At 38.0% G+C, this 27321-nt stretch overlaps 1 protein-coding gene across 3 annotated transcripts in view; it reads left to right on the plus strand.

The window, feature by feature from the left end:
• SORCS3 (sortilin related VPS10 domain containing receptor 3) overlaps window positions 1–27321 on the plus strand; it is a 603968-nt gene that overhangs the window by 327566 nt on the left and 249081 nt on the right. For all 3 annotated transcript variants that reach the window (XM_077125964.1, XM_077125965.1, XM_077125966.1), the window contains exon 4: window positions 10978–11136. In XM_077125964.1, coding sequence (XP_076982079.1) covers window positions 10978–11136 — 159 coding nt within the window. The remainder of the gene's footprint in view (window positions 1–10977; window positions 11137–27321) is intronic.

The following is a 27321-nucleotide window of genomic DNA, read 5'->3' on the forward strand; positions in this document are numbered from 1 at the left end:
CCAAATAAAGAATAATTTAAATTGAGCAAAATTACTTCCAACCCACTTCTATTTTGCTCTTTTAAAAATATGATTCTTCTTTTTTCCTTCTCTTTCAGAATTAGACTTGCATTTTTCAAATATTGGAACTAAACATCTTGCAGAAAACATATATGGGCATCAACTTGTTAAATTTGTCTGTATTAGGCTTTTACGAAAGAGGAATAGACATGGTAGAGGAGCTACTGCAAGCATTGAGTGATGGTTATGGGATGTGGGGCTGGCAACAAGTGGGCAAACAAGGGCCATGCTTCAAGTACAAGTTCTACTGACTGCTGTTACTGAGGTGCAGCTAGCTTCTCTGGTCACAGTGCTAATAAGCCATAAATATAGTGCATTGAATCTTACTAAGTGTGTGCGTCATTCAGTATCACATATAAGAACAGCAGATGTGATATAACACAAGCCCCCTGCGTTTAAGGAACTTCACATCTAGATGACAGAGCTGGAGAAATACAAGTGAAACACAAGATAACCAACATTAAAAAATATAAATGTATTTATAAATTTAGAAACATATTTGAACATGAAGTAATAGTTCAGTGTGATCACAGATTTGCCAGTGGCATTCATGGAAGGCAGAATGCACTTACTGGAGCATTCAGGAGTCTTCATGAAATGGTGGGCTGGATAGAATGCTAGGGCTTTCTAGGTATGTAGGCAGTGTTAGCAAAGATATAAATATTAGAATAAATATGGTGATTTGAGGAAACTTGTGGAGGGGGCAGGGGTCTGCACAGCTAGAGCATGGGACTGTGGGAGAGTAAGACTGCAAATGAAATGGGAGTCCAATTGTGAAGTTCCTGAGGTATCAGACTTGTTTTTTCTTATCACATCTAGAATGGGGCTGCTGGACTTGGGACAATCCATCCAGTGTCCAGTGGGTGAGACGGTTTGGAGCACCAGAGGTTAGGGCAGGAGATTTCAACTCTAGAAGGGAGGCCAATAATATTACTCCTTGAGCTGGCAGGTGCTCTTGCTGCTATAGACATTGAAGCCCTTTCAATACTCCAGCCTCACTCAATACCTACCCAACACTTGGCTCGGTGCAAACAAGGCAGACATATTTTTTGAGCTTCTTGGTCTTTCCAAGCATAGGCAATAGGTAGCACCATCTGGATGAAATTATTGAAAGGGCTGGTGTTGGGAAAGTGTGTGTGGGTGTGTCTGTATAGGAAGAGAACATTTTATGATTATAAAGTTAATGTATGCTTATTGGAGAATATTTGGGGAAAAATAGGAAAGCGTAGTATTCGTGATCTTTTGCCACTCAGGGATAGCCACTAAAAACATGATGTGAAATAGAAAGAATTTGTAACAAAATTGTGATTAGGCTTTATGTATTTGAGCCTGCTTTTTTGGCACAGTTTAAATATGTCATGAACATTTTCTTGAGTCATAAAGCTATTTGAACTCATATTAAAAGGCTGCATAATATTCCATGGAATGGATTTAGCCCACTTTCGTTAACCATTCTCTCATCAGATATTTGTTTTATTTTTCCAATGTTGAATTATCTTAAATGACACTGAGATGAACATACAGGTGCATAAGCCTTTTATTGAGTCCCTAATGGTTTCCTTGGACAGATTCCTGGAAAAAAATTACAGGGTCACAGGCATTACTGTTTAGAAGAGTAATGCTCCATATTGCCACATTGCTTTCCAGGAAGGCCATGACAATTTATACTTGCATCAATGCTAACTATCTGTTTCCTCCACTTTACTGCTTTTTTTGCCATGGTCACCAATATCCCCCATGTTGCTAAATTCAGTAGTCAAGTCTCACAACTCATCTTACTGGATGATCAGCTGCACTGGACACTACTGAGGGTTCTTTTTCCCTTGATACTTTCTCCTCCCTTGATTTTGAGTTCCCTGCTCTCTCCGAATTTTCCTTCCACCTCTCAGTCTCCTTTTCTGGGCCCCCCTTACCTCTTTGATTCTTAAATAGTATCCCAGAACATACTTCTCTGGACTCTTTCTACATTTGCTGTCTTAGTGATCTCCAGAGTCACATCTTTAAATGCTATTTAAACCCCAATGTCTCTTAGATATTTATTGCAAGCTAAACCTATCTCCTGAAAACAAACTTTGTGCAGCCATGGTCTAGTTCCTGTCTCTTCTTGGATGTGTATTCAGCATCTTCAGCCTAACTATTTCAAAGCCAAATTCCTATTTTCAAAGTCCAACCTGTTCCTTCCACAGGCTTTTCTGTCTCATAAATGCTAATCCCATTTTCACAGCTGTTTATACCCAAAATCTGACAATATGAGTTAGTTCCAAATTTTCATTATTATAAGCAATGCTGAAATAGACATGAAGGTGAAAACCATTTAATGGGTTGCCTCTCTTTCTCTTACACCCAACATCAAATCTGTAAGCAAACACTTTTGACTTTTCCTTTAAAATACTTGTTCCCAAATGTTGATAACAGCAAAATTCACAGTAGCCAAAAGGTGAAAAAAACCTACTGTCCATCAGTGGATGAATGGATAAACAAAATGTGGTATATCCATACAGTCAGGTGTTATTCAGCCAAAAAAGGAATGAATTATGGATGCATACTGCAAAGTGGATGACCCTCGAAAATGTTATGCTAAGTGAAAGAAGCCAGATACACAGGTCACATATTGTATGATTACCTTTATATGAACTGGCAAGCACAGATAAATCCAGAGAGACAGAAAGCAAATTAAGAGTTGTCAAATGCTGGGGATGGAGCAATGGGGAATGACTGTGTAATGGACATGGCTTCTCCTTTGGGGGTAATGAAAATATTGTGGATCTAGATAGAGGCTATAGTTGTACAACATTGTGAATGTACTAAATGCCACGAATTTTCCACTTTAAAATGTTTAAAGTTATGTGAATTTCACTTCAGTAACTAATATATTACTATATTATATTTTATATATGTATCTATTATGTATATTTGTGTGTATATATAATCTCCAGATCTGACTACGTTTCCACCCTTCACACTCAATCTGGGCTCAGGCCGTCAGCCTCTCCCATCTGGGTTATTACAGAGGCCTCGAGTTGGTCTCTCTGAAACTTTCCCTCACATTCCCCACTTCCCATGTGCTCTGATCCACTTGGTAGCTAGATTGATGGCATTGAAATATAAACCAGAGCTTGTCGGTGCCCTGCTCCGATAAGCACTGCTGCCAGTGCTTTCTGCATCACTTGAAACGAAGCCAGAGCCCTCCTATCACCTCCTTCCCACTAACACTCTACCTCGGTCTTTCTATCCTAACCCACTGGACTCCTACATCTTTTGTGTGTGTGTGTGTGATGTGTGCATGGTCTGGGAATCGAGCCCGGGTCTCCCGCATGCAAGGCCAGCGTTCTACCATGAACCACCCGGCACCCCTCCTACATCTTTCTTTGAATGTCACTTCTGAAATGTGGCCTTTCCTAACTACCTTATTTGAAATCACAGACCCTCTCCTTCATTACTTCCTTTTCCCTTTCCTGATTTACTCTAAAGCACATAGAGAAGCTATGTATCTTCCTCATTCATTTGTTTATTTTCTGTCTCCCTTCAGTGAATATAAGCTCTATGAGGTCAGGGATTTTCATTTTTTTTTGATTATTGCTCCTTTACTAGTCCTTAAAATAGAGCCTCTCACATAGTAAAGATGCAGTAAGTGTTTGTTGAATATATGGTATTTATACATTTGCTTATTTTAAATATTTTGTCAGAATTTCACCATGTTGTTTTGCCTCTAATCTCATGTATAATCTTATATTTAAAATTTTCTGCTTTTCATTTATTTTCTTCATTGGTTTTGACGATTGTTGTTTTATTTATGATGCTTGTGTTCAATCCCAAAGTGTAAATAGTAAGAAGCTTAGCTGGTTTGGGGTGGGGAGGTGTGGAAAGTAACCTTGGCAAAGGAAATGACATGAATAAAGGGAAGCAAGTAAAAGAGAGTATGTGTATAAGTACAAATATAATGCTCCATCTGCAAAATGTATATGCAAATTATATATTTTATACATAGAAGGATATGAGTTTATATATACGTACATATACATGTATAGTTTTTTTAAGAAAGTTTTCTCAATACTGGCAGTACTGACATTTTGGTCCAGATAATTCTTTGTTGTGTGGGGCTGACTTGTGCACTGTGAAATATTTAGCAGCGTCCCTGGCCTCCACCCACTAGATGCTAGTAGCTGTCTCCCCCTTCCCCTAGTTGTGACAACTAAATTATCTCTAGACACTGCCAAATGTCCCCTTCAGGTCTAAATACCCCCAAGTTGAGAACCACTGTTATAAGAGGAGAGATATGGCTATAGCTATAGCTCTAGAAGATGATTAGTTAGATAGATAGATAGATAGATAGATAGATAGATAGATAGATAGATAGATAGATAGATAGATAGATAGATGAAAGAAAGAAGGAAGAAAGGAAGAAAAGAGAGGAAGGAAAGGAGGGAAAGATGGAGGGAGGGGAAAAGAGAGAGAGGTGGATGCTGGTAAATATTGATTAAACGCCTTATCTATGAAAGCCTCTGTTTGTGTGTCAGTATCCAACAACACATCAGTTCTGTCCGTTGGTTTGGGGCCGGCTGTGCTGGCATCTCTCTCATGCTCTGTGTCAGCTTGTATGGGTTTTGTTGTTGTTCTTTGTTGGGCACTGACTGTGCTAGGGGCCTCCTATTAGGACTCAATTATTCCATCAATTATAGCATTTCCCCCTTTCGATTCAGAGGGAAGTCTAATTAGTCCTATTCTGAAGCTGCTCTCAAAGCATGGGACGAGAATTTGTTTCCTCTGCATTTCTGGGATCTCTGGCAGAATGAGAGACTGAGAAACCTTGAACTTTCACCCCAGTTTGCAGATTGTGTGAGGGAGAAGCAGAGAGGATGAGCAATTGAATGAAGTCACACAAGGATATTACAAGACTTGCCGGAAGCAGGAAAAGGTACATTCTGGAGTGATTTCTGGGGAGAATTTTTGACAACCCCAATACTGATTTTGACTGTAAAACCAGTCTTCAGGCTTTTGGAAGCGTAAGTTGACCGAGAGATCTCCTGCCTGCTTCCTGACTTCCATGTGTGTGCTTTGCAATTTGCAGCATGCCATTAAAATTAGGACCACTTAGATTCAACTTTCTAAGGAATTTTATGCAAAAAGCATTATAAGTATAAAACAAAAAGAGAGTTTATCACCGGTAGGTTGGGAAATGCTAAAACCTATCCATCTCTCTTCTGAGACACAGAAAATTCATTTATGCTGAACAGTCAAATAGGTTAAGACTGGTTGTATGGGGTCCACCTATGGCAATGGCGAGGTTAGCTCACTAGGTCTTCATGGGCTGTAGCCTCACATTGAAGAGAAGAGAGTGGTCATTCAAAGCAGCTGGTGTGTTTAGCAAATTGATAATTATTTTCTGATTCATTCTGGCAGTGCTGGTATTTGCTAGTAGACCATATTTTTCTTAAAATCCTACCAGGGATATAAAATGCCAGTAGTTGTTTCTCTCCCATGCTTTGTTTTTTATCCACAATGTTCCAGAATGATGGCAGTGGAGGAGGAGGCAAATAATCCCCAAATCACTTCTGTCTCCAACCTGCTTGGCATCACTTCTGACTTCAGGTGTGCTCTTATCCTGGAGGATTTAAAGATAAAAGTTAACATTTATTTAGCCTGGCACTGTGCTAAGCTCTTTTAGTCATTATCTCATTTAACTTTCCCAACAGTTTTGTGAAGTAGGAATGATTATCATCTCCTTTTTATAGATGAGATCAGACCCTTGGAAAAATAGGGTAACTTCTTACATTTATGTATAAATTAAATAGTGGGCTGAAGAGTTGAACTCAAGCTATCAGTCCCCAGAGACTGTATCATTAAAAGCACCACTAAACCACATTTGAACGACCCTCCCTTCCTTCTAGCACACACACACTCACTGAAGAGCTCTGTCAGGACAAGCTGGATAAAGAAACAAAGGCAGAATGAAGCAAAATCAAAATCTCTAATGGGAATTCTTCCTGTTCATGTTGTCAGAGTCACGTTAAATACTGAACTTATGGGCATCCAAGCAGCCATTGCCATGGATAGAAGGATTTTTAATAACTAAATATAGAAGGGCAAAATTTGAGTGGGAGTAGGATCTCCTTTCTATATGCAGTATATTAATACATAATGCACACATATCTCCTTGAAGCTTAACTTCTGACAAGGCATTTACTGTCTTATTATGTTTATGTTAATGCTATGGTCTCTATTTTTTTTTTTTTGGCGCTAATAGTGTGCTCCTCCCTTGGGTTCCCAGGCATTTAATTCTTGATCACTCCTTGGCCAGAGGTAGCTGTGAGTCAGAGGAGGAAACAGGCTTTCTTGCTACTTTTCATGTGTGTGTGGATTTCTCAGAATGCTCTGAGAAATAAAAGGATGAAGACCTACTTCTCTGACTTGTACTTGTCTCTGTTCGTAACGATGAAACGTGCTATGGTTTCAAGGTCCAATAACATGTTTGTGTGGGTGGTGTGTGGCTTTTGAATCCATTGAAGTAGGAACTCAGCCTCAGTTTCCTGATCTGTAGAAAACCTGCTTCATATGGCCAGTGTGAGGGTTCAACGAAAGCAGAAACGTGCCTGTTTGAAACCCAGAGTATGTTCCAGAGGATGTAGGTTTCTATTTTCCTTCCTTTCATTCTTCTCAGAAACTGGGGTTGAATAGAGACACTGACAGTGATATCAAAGTTTATAAAAGGATTTCTGATGAGAATGTCAGCAAAAGGTTGCAATAAACTGTGCTCTCGCCAACAAAACTCCATAAAGCTGACACACAATGTCAATATGCCTGGTCATATAATCCATTTGTGTGTTGTGTGTGTGCATGTACATATATGCAACATGTGTGTGTTAGCATGTGTTTTGTGTGCAAGTGTGTGGATGTGTGTGGGTGTGCGCAGAAGGAAACAGAGCTGGAGGGCGAGAACACATTGCACAAGATATTTGAGTAACCCTTATTCAGTATATTGTAACTCATGGTATATAAAATAAAGCCCGTTTATGATGTTGGTCTTATCTTCTAATTAAAATCATAGGCATGAAACTTCTTTATACCTGCATAAAATAAGCAGTTTAATTTCTCTGCACCAGGGGAAAAATTATTTCATTGCCTGTTATATAGCCTGTTGGTACATGGTGCAAAGCAAGTGGGACCAGTTATGAAAGCTTCATTCTTACCCAGTATATTTGTCCTCTCAAACTTTACAAAGAGCATGTATGCATCCTCTGAAGTTTTCTCAAGGACAGGGGGGTGTATATACCCATTTGCCTTGATCCTTCACAGTGCCATGGGGGAGGAAGTTATTCTGTCTATAAATAACCCATCTAAGAGCTTTCCCTCTGGATTATTTACCCATGAATGGGAAAAAAATATTACACAGGATTCATTTGTAAAAATTAGCTGATAACCAGTGATAACTTACTTCAATGAAGCTAAAGCAAATATTTGAGAAAAGAAAGCAAGCTTGTCTGAGAAGCTGTAAAGTGATTAAAGAGGGAAATAACTTCACATCTTAGCAGTCACAGGTTCTAAATTTATTTTAAAACTTACTTCATAATACTGTTTTATGTAATGGGTAACATTTTTAAAATCCTGCTATTTAATAGCTTTATTGTATAAGATATGAAATGTTTTTGTCTTTACTTTGTACTTTGAACTCCATGGTTCAGGCCTTGTGATAGAAGTAACCCTAATGGTTGGTGGTGGTATACCCAATGACAGTAAAAAACCTGGAGGAAATAAATAATTTGTTCATTCATTCATTCAGCAAACATTAGGAAACTAAAGAAATGGGTAATGCTGGATAATAGACTCCAAATGGGCTGTGCTGACGGGAAAGAGACATTTGTGGAGAAAGCTTTTCCAGGCCATTTTAAGGATTTTAAAATGTATAGGAAGACCAATGATATGTCATTGAAAGATTTTAAGTAGGGGAATGTCAGAATCAAATTTTTATTACAGGATGACTTTTCTGGTAATCGTGTGCCAAATGGATTGGTGGAGTCAAGGCTAGCATAGTAAGACTGATTTGGAGTGTGTTACAGTCATTCAGTAGAGAGATTATGATGTTTTGAATGATTGTAGTCATAATAGGCAGGGAGAAAATGGGTGTGATTTTAGAACTAATTAGGAGATAGAATGCACAGGGCTCACAGTCATTGATTTGGAGAGGTGAGTGAGAAAGCAGAGTCAGAGATGAATCCTGGGGTTTTGGTTTCACATGAATGGTTGATAGAAGCACTTACTAAGCCGGGGAATGCTGGGGAGAATTGGGCTGGAATGAGGAACCATTTATGAGTCCTACTTAACCCCTCCCTCTCATTGACTCCTAATATTTCCATCTACCCAATTTATTTTACCCTTTTTCCTCCCTATTATTTATTTATTTTTTTACCCATATTTTGTTACTCATTTTTCCATATCCTGTATAAAAGGAGCACCAGACACAAGGTTTTCACAATCGCATGGCCACATTGTAAAAGTTTTATCTTTATACAATTGACTTCAAGAATCAAGGCAACTGGAACACAGCTCAACAGTTTCAGATACTTCTCTCTAGCCACTCCAATATACCATAAACTAAAAAGGATATCTATATAATGCATAAGAATAACCTCAGGATAGCCTCTCAACTCTGTTTGTAATCTGTCAGCCACTGAAACTTTATTTTGTCTCATTTCTCTCTTTCCCTTTTTGGTCAAGAAGACTTTCTCAATTCCTTGATGCTGGGTCTTGGCTCATCCTTAGAGTTCAGTCCCATGTTGCCAGAGAGATTTACATCCCTCGGAGTTATGTCCCATCTAGTGGGGAGGACTATGTGTTCATCTGCTGAGTTGGCTTAGAGAGAGATGTTTCCTGTGGGTGACTCTTAGGCCTAATTTTAAGTAGGCTTAACCTGTCCTTTGCAAGAATAAGTTTTATAGGGGTGAACCCCAAGGACAAGGCCTTGGCCTATTGATTTGGTTGTCCCCACTGCTTGTAAGAATATCAAAAATTCTCCAAATGGGGAAGTTGAATATTTCCTCCTCTCTTCCCTGTATTCCAAGGGGACTTTGTAAGTACTTCTTTATTCACTGCCCAAGTACTCTGGGATATATCAGGGTATCACACTAACCTGGACAAACCAACAAAATCTTATGCTGTATTCAAGATTCCATGTACTTATGGTGTTCAACTAAAACTAACCATACAAGTTAAATTAGGAAATACACTACCCAAAATATAAATTTGCACAAATCAACATCTCTCCGTTTGGTATCATACAGAAGTTGAAGTTTTAAAATATGAACGATATCATCTTTTACCTTATATTCTAATTTACCTTAGTCCTATCCAGATCAGTTTCATTCATATCTTTACTTGAAGTCTGATCACTTTTTCAACTTTTTAAATAGTTCCTGTATGTTGTACTGCTGACTTTAATAGCTTCAGAGCTTAAATTTCAGGTATCACATAAACACCCAAAGTTTCTGGGAAAGACCAGGCTATAAACAAGCAGCTCAGTATCTCAGAATTTAGAAATAACTGTTAAACTACTGAAAAGGACTTACATTCTAGGACCCTTTACAATAGGCCCAGCCTGATAACCCATGTCCTTAACTTCAGTTCAACAAAGATTTTTTTTCATTATAGTTAAGCCATATGATTGAGATATGATATTTGTCTTTTTCTTCCTGACATTTCATTCAAAATATCATCCTTAAGATTTATACACCTAGCTGCATGTCTCACAACTTCATTCCTTCTTGTGGCTTCTTAGTAGTCCATTGTATATATGTATCATAGTTCTTCCTTCCATTCCTCAGTCGTTGTACTCTTAGGCCACCTCCATCCATTGCCATAAATATCAGTGTGCAAATGTGGAAGAGTGACTGTCTTTAAAGGATTGTCAGAGAAAGTTGAGCATCCAAAAGAAATGAGAAGGAAAACCAGAAGAGTGTGGTGTTTTGGAAGCCCTAGAAGAGAATGCTATAATACAGATGGAATTTCCAGTAGGGTGACAAACTGCTAAGAAGTAAAATAAAGGTCCAGATGTCTGTGTTCATCTTATTTAAATACCAGGAAATCAATCCTATGTTTATTAATACCAGTGGCATTGGGAGTACTACAGGTGGAAGCCAGATTGGAGTGGTTGAGGGGCTTTAAAGTGTGAAAAAGGTCAATAGCACATATAGCTGTCACTTGTCAAGAACATACATTGTAAAATCCTCTAAGACACTTTGGATACTATCAGACTCAAGTTATTGTTGGGGAAATCGAGGTCTCTAGAGATTAAGTAACTTTCCCAAGGTGACATGATATGAAGAGTGTTGAGATTTAAGCCTGTTCTCTTTAATGCCAAAACTTTTCTACCAACACCACTCTGTCGATTTGGATTGGAGATGAAAAACTTTCTTGGGCTGCTCTATTTGTCCAAAGGTCTTTGGGGTGTGGGGTTTGGATAATATCTAGAAACAAAGCCTCATACAACCAATTAAATAAATTAAACTTCTGATACAATTAGAAAAGAACAAAACAAACCATGGTATCCCACGGGAATTCCGGGGGAATATTGTGATGAAGCGTTGCATATGGATAATTGAGAGAGAGAGAGGGAGAGAGATGGAGAGAAAGAAAGAGAGAGATGACTCTCCTAAGGTCATCAGACAGAGGACTATAAGAATTTGCTCCCAGCACTTAAAAGATGGACAGCAACAATGAAGCCTCCATTTGTATGCATGCCTAGCCCTGAACATTATTTCAGCTCAATTCAGCAACGGACAAAATGAGAAAAAAAGATAATACTGTTATTTCATATAGAGACCTAGAGGCCCCTAAATGTGCTATGATATACAAGTACAGATGCTTTCATTTCTTGCATCTCTCCTACTAACTGTATCTATATTTCATCCTGTCTCCTTTTTTCAGATCATGCTTCTCAGTGATCCTGAAATGGAGAGCAGCATATTGATCAGCTCTGACGAAGGGGCAACCTATCAAAAGTATCGGCTCACCTTCTACATACAGAGTCTCCTCTTTCATCCCAGGCAAGAGGATTGGGTACTGGCCTACAGTCTGGATCAAAAGGTGAACAAATACTGTTTTCATTTACATCTTGTCACTCAGGTATCACTCTGTGAAAAGCATTTATTTTCTCAATCCAGTCCAAGTTTTGGAGGGCATTCAGTGACACAGTATCATTTCAACTGAGTTGATTTTGTCTGCAGCAGCTAACTTTTCCTTTCTATTCTTTAATATCAAAATATGTAGAGAGGCGTATTTCATTTGTTGGCAATGCAATTTATCACTTCACAATTTAAAGTGGCTTTCTCTATGAATTTACTCACTTGACCTTTAAAACAACCCTGCAAGGTAAGTAGGGTATGTATAATTATAATAATTTTATGGTGACTATAGTAAACAAAAGTGCAGGAAGGCCAAGGCATTTGTTCAAACCTACTCAGCTAGTTGTGGGAGGAAGCAGGGCTTGAGCCCATGTTCTCAGATTCCAGTTTAAGGCAGATTCCATGACACCATTCTGCCTTGGTTTGGTAAAATTGGAATAAACCATTGTTCTCAGTTTTAGCAGTGGAACAGAAGCCTGAAATGAGTTCATTTTGTTCTTTTTTAGAAACTTTAAAGATGTTATGGCTCAGTCAAGTGTCCCCTTTGTGCTCCAGTTCAATTTATCAGGCTGTGTACTTGACATTGTCTCCTGTATGTCTCAGAAGCCTCTCAACTAAGTGTATTCCAAAAATGAACTCTTGGTCTCCCCCCAACAAAGCAGGTTCTTTTCTAATATTCCCTAATTCTATCCATCCAATTGCAAAAATCAGACACCTAGGAGGTGTCGTTAATATTTCCTTATTCTTAACCAACCATTTTCAATCTAACAACTGGACTCATCTATCTTATTTCTAAATTTCTTGATTTCATGCACTTATTTCTATTACCCCACCACTCAAACATAAGTTACATCTGTCATTTGAACTACCATGAGAACCTGTCCTGCTGTGTTCTCCCCACTGTAATCTGAATGATCATTTCCCAAATGGAGATCCTGTGATTTTGTGCCTTTGCTTAAACCTCTTCAGTGTTTTCTCATTGCTCATGGAATAAAGGCCAATGTCCTCAGTAGGGTTGCTATTGAGGTTATGAAGACCAGCCTCTTTTTGGTCTCTCATTGGCATTACTTCCCCTAGAATGAATGTCTTTCAGTCCCTTGCCACCACCCCCTTGCTCCGTTTCTGTTCTCCACTTAATATAAGCCAACTCTTTGCTCAATCTTAGATGGAGCATCTCTTCTCCAGGAAGCCTTCTCTGACCTCCCTGACACGGTCAAATCCCCCTTCTTTTCTTTCTCATAGCTCTCTGTTTCCCTCCCTGAGAGCAGTTGTCATGACTGAGATTATACATTGATTTGTGGATTAACTGTATCCTCACTAGACTACAAGCTGCAGGAAAGCAGCAGGGTTGTGTCTGCTGTAACTCATGTTGCAACAGCAGTTTCGCAGCGCAGGGCCTGGTCATTAGTAAGTGCCCAGTGATATTTAATTGAATGAATTAGTTGATGCTTGCATAAACATTATTGTAATGGACCCTCTATGTTTGAGCAATTTAAACCTAAGGAAAAGAACTTTAGATTAATCTTCTTCATATTTCCTGTCATCTCCAGAATCTTAGTGCAGTGTTTGATGCTAGACTATTATGTAATAATAGTCATATGTAATAATGTGGTGGAATCAATTAGTGAAAGGTAATCTGAAATTACCAGCACTGCTTTGCATAGACATATTCACAGAATAACCTTGGTTGAGGTAGCTTCTTCTCTCTTAAATTCTGAAAGTATTGCTCCTCAGCATATTTTTGAATATGTGATTGAGTATGAATGTGAGTGTGTGTGTATGAGCATGTGAGATGTCAGCACCTTCAAACTATAATTTCAACATAACCTTTATATCTCCCATTAAGGGAGCCTCATGGTGGGCGCCAGGTGCTTAATGCAATCCCCTAAGGATACCCATGTGACATTTGCAGAGCAAAAGCCATTGCAAATACATTTCTTTCAGGGCATCAAGTGGATATTGTATGAAAGACTTAGCCAAATGTCAGACAGTCTGAGAGTTTAGATACTTAATATAGACAGAAATTCTTAAGCTGTATTGAAAATAAATAAATTATTTGGATGTTAAGTGGTTGGATGGTAATTTATATAGATGAAGCTCAGATTTCCAAATCACACTGTTTATACAGAGACAAGCTTGGTTAGAAGCAACAGGTATCTCATACCAAGAAGTCGAAAAACCAGATGCAATATGCCTGGTGTGTATCTAAGAATGTCCTTTCCCTCCATCTCTTTTCCACAGCACTGAGAACATCTGGGGCATTGCTCATGAAGGATCCTTGTGGATATAATGCATTCAATATACTTTTCAGACTTGGTGATTGCGTTTTCACTTAGTAAAAATAGTGGGAAATGTGGCATTAGGTGTTGATGGATTTTTCTAATCATAGTGCACAGTTTTGGATGTATTATTCCTTAGGAACTCTTTCTTGTTAACATGTTTTGCATTAAGTGGCTGGATGTTCTTCACACCCATAAAATTTCTAACCAGTACCTTGCCATTCTTCTTTTAAATAAATAGTGTGAGGAGGCAGATGATGTGCCCAGCAATATTTGTAGAAATAAATATTTGTAGGCATAAAGCACCTAGCTGCAGTCATCCAGGTTGCAGAAGAGTTTTTCTTTATTTTTGGGGTAGTTTAGGAGTTTAGAGTCAGGGAGAGTGATGCTATGCAGCTGCAGATGAAGATGCAAGTATAGTTGAGATTGACATCCCAAATGGGTTCTTGCAGACCAGAGTGTTCTCTGATGTGCATGCACTGTGGCAGCTGTTTTCTTCCAGAGAAAATGAAGAGTGCTGAAATTAAGGTAACTACAGCATCAAAGGGAGGTGTTTGTGGTGAGTAGTGAATCGATGTTTCCATTATTGTGCCTTTGATGAAATGCACTAGCAATTTCTTTAGAATTGGTGAGGCTATCTCATTATATTGTATGTATTACAGAAGACCTAATTAAATGATATTTTAAAGAGAAAGCATCCAATTGCTTTGCCCTCCAAACTGCTATACCAAATCTGCAAGAGTCTTGGCAGTAGATCTCACCTGGTGTAAGTACCGCTAGAAATTCAGAGGGACTTCCTCTTGTGTAGAACAAAATCGCATCTAGAAATTGAGAGCTGCACAAACCATGTTAGTTGAGATACTGGATGATGTGTTGTAAATTAACTGAGAAATATATCTACCTTAAACTGGTAAAAACCAGGTTGTGGGCGAAATTATCCAAACCTTCCAAAGCTGCAAGAAAGATTGGAGGGAAATGTGTCCTGCACTGAATTGTTGGACGGCCATGCCTCTTGAATCCTGACGCATCCCAGTCTACTGTGGTTCTTTCCCTTTCCTGCTCAGCTTGACTTGGACTTTTGAGAATTCTGGCCATTCCATGAGTTTCATATGTCTGCTAACTCCTGTTTCGGTTCCTCCGCTGCCTTTCAGATTCTCCTGCCATCTTGTATCATATTATAAAAAGACTCAGGACTCAGTACTAACAAGAGCTTCTTTTTGGACGATAACAGTCTCTGGAGATTTTTCTTAAGAATCTTTGAGGTTTTGAAAAAATGGAGAAAGCAACAGGTTAAGGTTGACCAGATTGAAATGATAAAAGAAAAGTTGCTCCCCTTCCCTCATCTCAGAACCAAAGCTCCAAAACTTCTTTTGAGGGCTATGTATTTGCCTCAAAAGAATAAATATTTGGGTATTTAAGAGGCAGATTCTCTTTTGTTTCCATTAGGTTTTTGCTTAATGATGACTGAAATATCTTATGTTGTAATGTTTTTTGATTAGCCAGAGAGGGCTCAATAATCTTATTAAAAGTGAGACATTTTTAAAGATTTCAAGATAGGTTTTGAAAACAATGCTATTCTCAGAAAGCTAGATACTTAAATATCCCTCTCTTAGACAGGAGACACTGTGGAGGTTTTTAAAATGGGCATATTCTCATGTTTTCACAGATGCACACATCCTGGCACAGGAGGCATTCCACAAGAGGGGGGAGTGGAAAGTGGATATTTTTCTGCATGAGAGGTGGGGTTGCAAAACTCTCTATTACCATTTATTTTCTTGGTGAAATGAAACTTTCACAAATACAGCTGACTTTGGGAATTAGAGATGAACAACTCAGCGTAATTTCAGACTCCATTGTTTTTTGGACACTTGTCATTATATTGGTCTAGAATTACCAATATTTTTAATGTAAAAACATTCTTTGAAACACTAGCATGCATGATGAGATACTTCTTTGATAGTAGTTGAGGCCAGGGTACAGCTAAGAGTTTTTGTTAACATCTGCTACCAGCCACGTTCAATAATATCTGACAGATTGACAAGCTGGTTAAGAGACTGATGCAATTTTAGGCATGATAACAGGTAATACAACATCCAGAATGGAAGAGGTAGTAATAGTGTCATGAAAGCTTTGCTTTTTGGACCATACCAATTAGTGTGAATTAGAGTGTGTTGGGAGTATGGAAGGACCTGAGAATTCAAAAGGACATTTAAAACTGTATTTCTGGCACACTGGATACAAATGAAGCTGTCTCTTTCATTTATATTCTCCTTGTACACCCTCAGATTAGAAATGTAATTGTATCCAAAGCCTCCAGGATTAGCAGATGATGATAACTTTCTTCAGTAGCCATTGGCAGCAATAGGCTTAGTGTCTCCTCACCTGGTGAGGATAAAGCTGTTGGGGATTAACTAGGGATGACCATGGTTATGAAGCTTATCCCCCATGGGAATGAAAATAGGAATGAAGGGCTCTTTTTATTTAAAGGAAAACATTGCATTTTCATTAGGTCCTCTCCTATTCCTGTAAAACCGTGTGGGTATCATTTAAAAGAAAAGAATCCATGGTCTGGTTGACCTATGGAAAGCAGCCCCTGCTCTTATAGGTGTCTCATCAGTTCAACAGGATGTGCAATCTCCATCACCATGGCAACACTAGTTTTCATGAGGCCAGAATTCAGAAGGTGAAAACAAAAATATTAGATCAGGAATGGCCTGCTGTTTCACTGAGGAGGAGGAGCAACTACCTGTTGACTAATGGGTGGGGATGCATATTCAGAGACATGCTGTATTATTCAAATGTCATTTTTAACCTACTTGGACTGAGTTCTAAATGACAAAATTGGTTTAATATTAATCTTCACTTGGTGAGGATGGAACTATAAGGATCTCAGTCTATGTCAACACTGCTCAACTTTAGCTTAGAGGAACAGTCCTCAGCAGAATTTTGGACCCCCTGGCCTTTGTCTTCCCAAGTCTGATTTTTCTGTATGAGGTCCTAGGCTTTCCATTCTCCTCCTCTACCTCCTAGGTGTCCGCTTAGTCACCTTACTCATTTATGTCAAGGAAAAGAACATTTGCTAAAGTAACTAATGAAAGAAGCAGCATACACCTGCTTTAAGAAGTTCTTGTAGGTAGATGACAAACAGTGCCTTTCCCCAAACAGTTACAGTCTTATGGTGGAAATTCTGCCATGGGATGACTGTTTTGGTGAAGGAGGTGGCTGCAGCACAGGTGAGCAAGAAAGTAGAGCAATGCAGCTCCGCAGTCCTCTCTGTGCTCTTCCACCTGCTTCTTATATGGATGATCTTGTCTTGGGGTGTTCTGATTCTTTGCTCTCACATCAGTGCCCAGTGCTCTTATTTCCTAGCACTTCACCTAAACTCTGACCCCAAGCTTCCAGTTTTACAGTTGTGCTAAGGAATTTTCCTATTCTCCCTTTCCTTAGCATACCTCTGTGCACTTACTGTCTTGTTGATCTGTCTGGGCCACACTTTATATTCTTCCTCCATTCTCTGCCTCCATCCTGACTACCTTCAGGTCTGTTACTTTCCCAGCCCTGGTATGATGGCTCCTGTCCTTTTAAAATCAGGATCCTACTTTAACCTTTATAATTGAAATGTAATATACATATGGAAAAGTATACATATCATGAGCTCAATAGGTTTTCTTAAACTGAACAAACAAACTCAAGAGACCAGTACCCTGATCAAGAAACTCAACATGACTGGCATCCAAGAAACACCTTTGTGATCTTTTCCAGACATGACCCTTCAGGCAGAGTTGTGTTTAATTTCACGTAGATGATTCATGGCTGGCTAAGCTCATGAAGGAACAGACAAAAAATGAATTCCTCAGAAGAAAGGTTGGTAGGCGAATGACAGAAGGGAAGAAAAATTTAAAATATTAACATTAGAGAATTAGACTAAACTAAAGGCAGGAATTCATTGCAGTTAAATAAGCCCAGCTGATCTAGAAACCTCCTATCACAACCTCCAAAGCAAAAGCTAATGTAGGCAAGGATGCTGAAACCTCTGTGGGGAAGACAGACTAATAGTTCCCCCCTCCCCTGCCCCAAACCACTTCCTGACCCCGGCACCTGTGAATATGTTACCGTACAGGCTAAATGTGACCTTGCAACTGTGATTAAATTAATGACTTAGAGGTAGGAGACTATCCTGGATTATCCAAGTGGAACCAAGGTGGTCAGAGGGAGATGTGACTGCAAAAGAATGGTCTGAAAGATTCAACACTGCTGACCTTGAAGAAGAAGAAAAGGAACCATGAGCCATTAATTTGATAGGTCTCCTTTTTAAAGATATGTTGCTTTCTTTACCATATTGGTAACATTCATTGCTGGCAAAGTCATATTCTGAAATACTATTGATGGTTGCACAAATGAGTAAACCTTCCTGGAAAACGCAGTGGCAATATATATCTAGAAGCATGCATGTATCCATATCTTTAATCCAGTGATACAGTTATTCTACTTCTGAAACTACTCCAATGAAATAACACAAAGAAGCTCTAGGCATAACGATGTTCATCAAAGTTATTTATAATGGCAAAACAGGATGGAAACTCAGTGACTGGCCAGCATTCAGGGACTTGTTAAATCATGCTATGTTCATTTGTTGGGATATTATACGGCCATTAAAATGATGGTTATGAAGACCATGTGGGGGTACATATTAATGCATAGTAAATACCTACATTATATGTATAATACATGCATGCAAATACACACGTGTTATATTTTAAAGAAGTACTCTTTGTATACATTTGCAAAAAATAAGATAAATGAAGAAAGGACAGAAGGAGGAAGAAAGCATTTTTTAGAGAATAGTAGGGAATGTTTCCAAATATTAACTGGATTCTGTTAAGGGGATGGACTTAAACTTGTGTGTTTACTTGTTTGTTTTTCATGCCTTTTGTTTTTCCGGATTTTCTATTATTTCATTAAATTATTTTATAATGATAAATTTTGGAAAAGTAGCAATCCACCCTGAATAGCTTATGTTTAGTCTTAATTTAAAGGTAGTATCTTTTAAAAAAAGGTTTAAGGTGTAAATAGGGTAGATTTGTATAATAATGTTGCAAATCATTATTTGAATCCCTTTTCAAGAGGCGGTATGGTATAGAGGAAAATTTCCCTGAACTGGGAGCATCCTGAGCCTGAGATTTTTCTTCTCTTCAGCTTTCCTTTTTAGCATGGTCCTTTTGAACTGTGAAATTCTAGGAATTATTTTATTTTCTCCTAGCAAAATAGTATACTCTTGTTGGCTATAACCTCAATATATATTATTTACAGTGTAGTGATAGATATAGGTTTTATTATTTAGAAGACACCTACTATAGATAGATGTTAAGGAAATGATTTATCCTGGTTGTTTTTTAGATGAATTTTGCAGTTCTACCCCAAAATTGAATTAGTATTTGTTTGTTTGATTTGACAGCTGTAATAGAAACAAATACTTCTGGAGATAAGGGGCATAGGCATGTTCAGTGAATTGTGGTTTGCACCTAGTAAATCTTATACCCTCCATGCTACCTGACTCAGAGTTGAACATACAGGTGTGCTCAGAAAATGTAGATATGCGTCCTAAAGTATCCCCTGTGTACCAGGCATTGTGGGGTGCTTTTGAGTATTAATTGCATTCTCATAAGAGTCTGCAGAATGGCTAGTATTAATTACAAGATACCAGTGATCATATGACTCTTCGAAGGAGCTGTTATCTTTCTCAAGTTCACAGAGCCCAGTGAGGGGCCTGGCTAGCTCTCTGTCCCGGGTGTGACCCTGGCACCGCTCCTTGCTGTCCCTGGTGTGTAGAAGGTGTTGTGGCGAGACCTCCAATGACCAGGACCTGCAGCCTGAATTCCATATGGGGCACTAAACCCTGAGCCCCAGCCACAGGGAGCCTAGCGATAGTGAGACGACAAAATCCTCCAGGTCGAGGCCACACCTTCCAGTGAACCAGTGGTTCTTCTGGAGCATCCCTCAGCTGATGTCACTTTCCTGGGTGGGACTTTGGGGAGAAAAGTCATCAAACTGTTTTCTGATGATAAGACAACATAAGAGGAATTATATCCACCTCAGGTAGAAAATAAAAATAATAAGGCGGTCGTGTTTCTTTGAGGTTTTGTCCAGCTCTGCTCACTTTTCCCATTAATTTATTCAAACCTAAGGATTACTACAGAGATGAGACCAATGTATTTGTCATTTAAATAGGTAGTACTAGGATCTGAAGTTTTAAAGGAAGCTTATGGAGACAGCATCTTTAATATGGTAATGAAGATAGAAGTTGAAATCATTTAACTTCATTTACAAATCATGAATATGTATTATCTTTAAATGAAAAGAAGGACTAAAACAGATATAGTGTTTGTTCAATTTGCTAAAGAGAAGACAATTTGTCAAGATTTTTCCCCCAAAACCCAAGCAATATGCAAATGTAGGAAAATCAGACCCTCATGTTAATTCCATGGCATGATGAATATTTTTATAATCCTAATTAGTACCAGTCATTTAGTCTAGCAATTTCCCCCAATCTAGCCAATTTGAAATTAAAATAGATGCCTTGATTACAAAACTCATTAGCAAAGAAGCACCCTTCTCACTCACCAGTTCATTTAAAATGCACAGACTGAATGAAGTGTGGAGCACTTGTGTTGTCAATTGACATAAGTGAAGTGAGTCTTAATTGGAAGCATTGTGAAGTATTTGTATTGCTGCATGTTTCATTGCAGTATAATATATCGTTCATTAAATGTAACAAAAGCAACTTTTAAATGGTTTAATTAAGTGGAGTTGGTGCAGTTGGTAATTTTTATAAAGTCGAATGTCACGATTGTTTGCCTTTGAAGTACTGATGGGTATTAATGTCAGGAAGTTGAAGTCTGACTCTGCATTTATCACTCTGATTATGTGAAGAATGGCAAGTTTAACGTGAGGCGAGGAAATTAAATTATGGAACATCGACTTCTTTAAAGTACCTGCATGTATGTATTTCTGAATTTGGATGTGGAGACTCCAGAATTGGCTGATTGAGGGCTGGAAACAGAGGTGAAGGACCTGGCTGAGGATTAGGAGAAGAATGGAAGGAGAAAAATAACAGTTGGAGATTTTTCTTTTTTTTAGATTTCCTTTTTTAATCAAGAGAGGAAGTAGTAGGTGGAGAGAAACTTTGCCCATTATAGTTTCATCTACTCAAAAGAGCAATAGAGATGTGTAGCAATGCAGATTGATGCTCTAAGAAAAATGTGGGAGTGAGAGAGGAGGAGGAAATTGGCTCTGAATCAGGAAAATGCTGAAAATGAGGGTTACACAGATGAAGGCCTCCCTTGGATCAGATAGCAAGGAGTTTAAGGGTTTTTTAACAGGAGAGGTTGCATTATTGGCAGTTCTGTGGACAAAAGGTGTAAAATAAGCATAGAAGTCCATGTTCTGTTGATGTTTATTCTCTGCATAATCCGAATTTCAGCTGTTATTTATGAACTATTTCAGTCTCATATCAACCAGGAGACAAAACTCAGCCATGTCACTGATTTCCATGAGAAATCCAATTTTAGCAGACACTGTTGATGTCCTGCCCATATCCGTTTGATATCATCACTTTAGTGTGCTCCCACTGATTTGGGACTGCAAGGATTTGCATTTGTTTGCCTGAGGATTTTCCCCAGTGCCTCTTCTCTGGATGCCTCCTTGCCCCTCTGTGTAACAAGCTAGAAGAACCAAGGAATTAACTTCTCCTGGGAGCTGCCCTCAGCCAATGACCCTAATTTGGTATATAGATACCCCTGCTCCCTCACTCTTCATGTGGTTTATCCTGTTTCCAAGAATTTCTGCATGAGATTAAACTCTTGTTGCCCACAGTGTTAGCTGGCTTGATAACATGTCCTGTATTGACAGCCTTCCAATCCCTGGGTAAATATACTACTGTTATACAGGTGTTTTACTTTCATCCCTTAAATAACTACTTATACTCTAATCCTTGTCTCAGGGTCTGCTTCTGGGGGAATGCAAAGTAATTAAGCAATTATGCCAAGAGTTTTGTGATTTGGGTGGTGGCTGCTTAATATTTATGGAGTTAAGGGCAGGGATGACAGCACATAGGCTTCCACTGGGTTTTTCTGTTTCCTTGGGTGTGTCTGTGTTCCTGGTCTCTCCTGGGCTGTGTCATCCTCTGGATTTTCCTCTCTGGGTAGGCTGAATGAGTCCCCCTCCTGGAATATGTCCATGTCATAGCTCCCGGAACCTGTGAATATGTTCCTAATATAGTAAAACAGCCTTAAGTTAAGGATCTTGAGATGGGGTGACCCACCTGGATTATTCAGATTGGTTCAATGTAGAAACAAGATTTCCAATAGGAGAGTGACAGAAAAATAAGAATAAAATAAGATGTGCTGACAGAAACAGAGGTTGGTGTGATATGATTTGAAGATGGGCCCACAAGCCAAGAGATGTGGGCAACCTCTGGAAGCCTGGAAAGGTGGGGAAACAGATTCTCCCCTGACGTCTCCTGAAGGAGTGCAACCCTACTAACACCTTGATTTTAGCTTCAAAAGATTCATTTCAGGCTTTTTATCCCAGAACTATTAAATAATAAATTTGTGATATTTCAAGCCATCAAGTTTGTGGTAGTTTGTTACAGCAGCAATAGGGAATGAATCCACTCACTAACCCTTCCCTTGACTTCAATGGATCTTTCCTCCCAGAGAAAGTGAAGTCCCCCCTTTGTCTGCACCTGCTTCTTAAAATCAACCCTAGACATCAGCCAACCCAGACACAGACCATCCAGGTCATACGTTTGACTCCTGCTTACATTCATCTAAGTGGTCCTGAGAGAAATTTTCATGAAAAAATATTCTGTCTTTTCACGTATGCATGTGAAGTTGCTGAGTGACGAAAACCTCGTCCTTTGGGTCTCTACTGTCCTGTGTTAGTGGATTGTGGAGTCCTCTTCCTGCTATACGGGATGTAATACTCCTGAGGCAAGTGGAACCAAACCTACCACCAGGAAAGGCTGGCCCATTTACCAGGGTTCAATGAGTGGGAAACCTCCTGGGCCTCTGGTAAGGGGGGGTGAGGCTCATCCCTGAGATGGAAACCAGGTCTTTGTAAGAGGCCCTGAGAAACTGGTTAGGAAGATTTTTAGTGGCCTTTGCTTTTGAGCCTGTACAAAGTTAGGAAAACCTGGAAGTTACAAAAATGTGGTGCCCAGGCCATGGAATCTTCTGGGAAGAGCTTTGAAAGAACAGAGTGTGAAAGAAGTTTCAGATGGAAATTTATTTTTGAGAATCATGGCTGTTTGTACATATAAGATAACGTTTATTATTTATTTTGTTTCAGGGTTTTATTTCTGAGCCCCCATTGGTATTTACTGAAATCTACTTGAAAATATCAGTAGATCTCAGATGCACAAGCTCAGTGCAAACGTAATAACTTTCTAGAGAAGGTTTTCTGTAGATAAACCTCACTAGGGGAACTCAGCTAAAATTACCGAGAGTTTTCTAGAAAAATCTAGAAAGAAGATGTTTTAATTTCAGCATGTTGGAAGCTTTCTGTTAAGGGGTAGAGAGACCAAAATTTTCTCAGAATTTAGGACAATCAAAGATCTTAAATTTTCCATAGGTAAGGGACGAAAAATACCTGAATTAAGGTAGTAATTGTGGGGTTGAAAAGAAAGGGAACAAATTATGGAGTCAAGTGAAAATAGAATTGGGCCTTGTGATTGAGTAGAAGTCACAGGGAGAGAGGCGCCTGATAGCCTGACCATGACAAGAGCTAAAAGGACCCCATTGATCTCATGGTCTGATTTCCTACATAAATATCTAGGGCCAAGGGCTGTGCCTCTGGGCACATTTCTTTCCTGGGAAAGGGGGTGCTTGTTTCCTAAATGCACTGAGGAGGAGAAGGAAAGCCCTGGCAGGTGCCACTGCTCAAGTGTAAGATAGAGGGGATAATGACCTTCTTTTGTGGTTGCTTTTCCCTTTAGCTGCTTTTCTGACATTTTGCCCCACGCTTCCCTTGGCTGTGTCTGAGCGCTGGAGGCAGCAGCCAGCAGAAGCTGTCTGAGCACATTATTGATACAAGACTTTTTAGAATGGAGATTTTTTTTTTAATTGGAGGCATTTGGTAGAGCTATCGGGGTAGCAGTCTAGCAGCTGGGGAATGAGTGAAGGAGAGAAATATTAACTTTTTTTTCTTCAAATGCTATTGAACTCATATTGAGTTTGAATGTTCACGTAATTAAGATCCTGAGAGGTGGCTGAGGAATCTTTTTCCTGCCTCTGTCTCAGGCATTGATGGTGTCTGGAATTTTTCAATGCAACTTCCAAAAGGAGCTTTCCTAGATCATTACTCTTGATATCACCAGCCTGCCCTTAGGTTGATATAATCTCCCCCTTTCTTAGTGCTGAAAAGGCCAGTTTAATAATCTTCTAAAAAAAGCTGCTATGATTCATTTAATCTCCATTACAGGTATCATAACTTAATCATTAAAAATAACGTAAAATTATGCCCCTGTGTCTTTTTTTTTTCCTTCAGTAACTTACTACCAGATATGGTAGTCTAAGAAGTCCTAATGAAGATTTGTGTTTTACCATCTCACAAGACCATTTTTCCAAACTCCCTATCAATAAAACCAATGGGAAAATGATGAAAAGAGGCAAAGAGAGCAAAACCCATCTCTTACCTTTTAGTACATGTCATTAAAAGCATTACAATCTATTCTTTATTACCCAGTATATTATATTCAACAAATATTTACTGAGCACTTATTATGTACTAGACCTGAGGAATGGAATAATGAAAGGTACTGGTGTCATTTCTGCTCTCATGGGAAGGGAAACATTGATGAAATAAATAAGTAATGGCGTTGTGATAAGTGCTACAAAATAAAATGATAAATTGTTGTGAGAGCATATAATGTGGGGTAGAGGGTGGTCTGACCTGCCTTCAAAAATGTTTGATGTATTTATTCTAATGAAGAGTGATGGAATTGAATTCTCTTTGAGCTAAACATTTTTAGGTTTATGCTCATAGAAATTAATTAAAATAAAGTGAGGCAACTCTAAGTTGCCTTCAGGTTTTTAAGAACAACTTTATTGAGATAGGATTAGCGTAAACTAACCATGCAAGTTATTAATTGTACAATTTGATAAGGTTGGACATATTTCTATACCCATGCAGTTATAACCACAATCAAAATAATGACCTCATCCCTAAATCTCAAAAGGTTCCTGTTGCCCCTTTATAATCTCTTCCTCCCAGTCCTCTCTACCTTCCTACTGTACTCACAATTGGAGATTTTCTTTCTGTCACTATAGATTAGTTTGCATTTTCTAGAATTTTATATAAATTGAATCATGTATTATGAGTTCTCTTTTCTAAGACTTCTATCCATGTTGTTGTGTGTATAATAGTATATTCTCTCTCTCTCTCTCTCTCTTTTTTTTTTTTTGCTAGTCACATTCCACATATACGGCAATTAGTTTATCCTTCAGCTGTTAATGGACACTTGGCTATTACAAATAATGTTGCTGGAACATCTATATACAAGATTTTGTGTGGACATATACTTTTGTTTCCCTTGGGCAAATATTTAATGTGGAATGGCCAGATCATATGGGAGGTTCTATTCAAATGTTTAAGAAAATGCTAAACTTTTTTCCAAAGTGGTCTTACCATTTTACATTTACACCAGCAGTTCCTGAGAGTTACAATGGCGTCACATCATCTCCTTTTGGAATGTTCAGTCTTTTAAATTTTAACCATTATAATAGATATGTAGTTGTCTATCTTTGTGGCTTAAATATCATTTTCTCAGTGATTTAGGGTGGTGACCATCTTTTCATGTGCTTAGTTTCCATCTGTACACTTGCTTTGTTATGTGTCTGAGTAAATATTTTACCAATTTTTAAACTGGGTTGTTTGTGTTCTTATTTATTGACTGTTGAGAGTCCGTTATATATTGTGGATTAAAATCCTTTTTCAGGGAGGTGGTTTTTCAAATAGTTTCTCCCATTCCATAGCTTATCTTTGAATTCTATTAACAGTACCTTTCAAAGAGTAGAGGTTCATAATTTGATGAAGTGAAGTTTATTAGTTTTGTTTTCTTTGTGGATCATGCTTTTGTTGTGCTATATAAGAAATCTCTACCAAAGTCAAGGTCACAAATATTTTCTTCTCTCCTTTTTTCTAAATTTTATAGTTTTACATTCAAGTCTATGATTCATTTTGAGCTAAATTTGTATATGGTGTAAAATATGGATCAAAGTAGTTTATAATATTATTATTATTAATTATTAGTATTGCATGTGGATGCCCAATTGTTCCAACACATTTGTTGAAAAGACTACTATTTCTCTATTGAATTGCCTTTGAACTTTTATCAAATATCATCATATTTGTACAGACCTATTTCTGGATTCTTCCTTCCATTGATGTATTTGTCTGGATGCCAATATTATACTATATTGTATAATATATTATACTATTATATTATACTGTACTGTATATTATACTATACTATAGCTCTATAAAAGAGTCAGGGGGTGATTCTTCCAAATGGTTCTTCTTTATCAATGTTGTTTTGTTCACTCCAGGTCCTTTGCATTTCCAAATAAATTTAAGAATCATCCTGTAAATTTGAAAAAAAATGCCTGCTGGAATTTTGATTGGGATTGCATAGGAATCGAGAATTTGAGAAGAATTGACATTTTAAAAATATTGACATTTCTCATCCATGAACATTTCTGCATTTGTTTAAGTTTCCTTGAATTTATCTTAGCAATATTTTGAAATTTTTAGGTTATGGATCTTGTACCTCTTGTCAGATTTACTCTTATTTCATAAATTTAGATTTTTAATGGGATTGTTTTTTTATTTCAATTTTTTATTCTTTGTTGCCAACATAAAGAACAAGTAGGAAATTTAGTAAGGATATAGAAGAGTCGAATAAAACAACCAACCTTACCTAATTGACATCTATGTAATACTTCATTCAGTAAAAGAACAATATAAATTCTTCTCAAATGTATATAAGACATTTACCAAAATAGACCATATACTCGTCCATAAAACAAGGCTCATTGCATTTAAAATGACTCAAGTTATATAAAATATATTTTCTGACCATTTTGGAATTGTTAGAAAGCATTAACAGAAAGATACCTGCCAAATTCCCAAATATTTGGAAATTAGCCAAAACACTTCTAAATAAACTACGTATTAGAAAAGAAAACAAAAGAAATGACAGGGTTGGGCTTAAATCTATCATCTTGCTATTACTTTTCTATTTGTCCCATTAGTTTCTTGTTTGTTCCCTTTTCCCTATTATGATACCTTCCTTTATTTATTAGGCATTTTTATGACTCCATTTTATCTTCCTTGTTAGTTTCTTAGCTATAACTTTTGTTGTGTTATTTTGGAGGTTGCTTTGGTTTTTATAGCATACATATTTAACTCAACACAGTCTACCTTCAAGTGATTGTATATCCTTTCCTTACAAAAGTATGTTTCAGGTTCTAGGTTGATAATTTTTTTTCAATATTTTAAAGATGCAGATCCACTGTCTTCTGCTTTTCACTGTTTCCAATAACAAGTCAACTGTATACACTAACTTGTTTACTCTCTACATAATGTGTTTTTTCTCTTGCTGCTTTAAGAGTTTTCTTTTTATCACTGATTTTAAGCAATTTGATTATGCTGTATGATAGTGAATTTTTTTCATCACTATTATACACATTGTTGAGCTTCCTGAATCTGTGGGCTTGCAGTTTTCATCAAATTTAGAAAGAATGTTGGCCATTATTTTGTAAAATATTTTTTCTGTTTCTCCCTTTTCTCCTCTCCTTTGAGGACGTCCA

This window comes from Tamandua tetradactyla, chromosome 13 (assembly GCF_023851605.1).
Source record: "Tamandua tetradactyla isolate mTamTet1 chromosome 13, mTamTet1.pri, whole genome shotgun sequence".
NCBI lineage: Eukaryota > Metazoa > Chordata > Mammalia > Pilosa > Myrmecophagidae > Tamandua > Tamandua tetradactyla.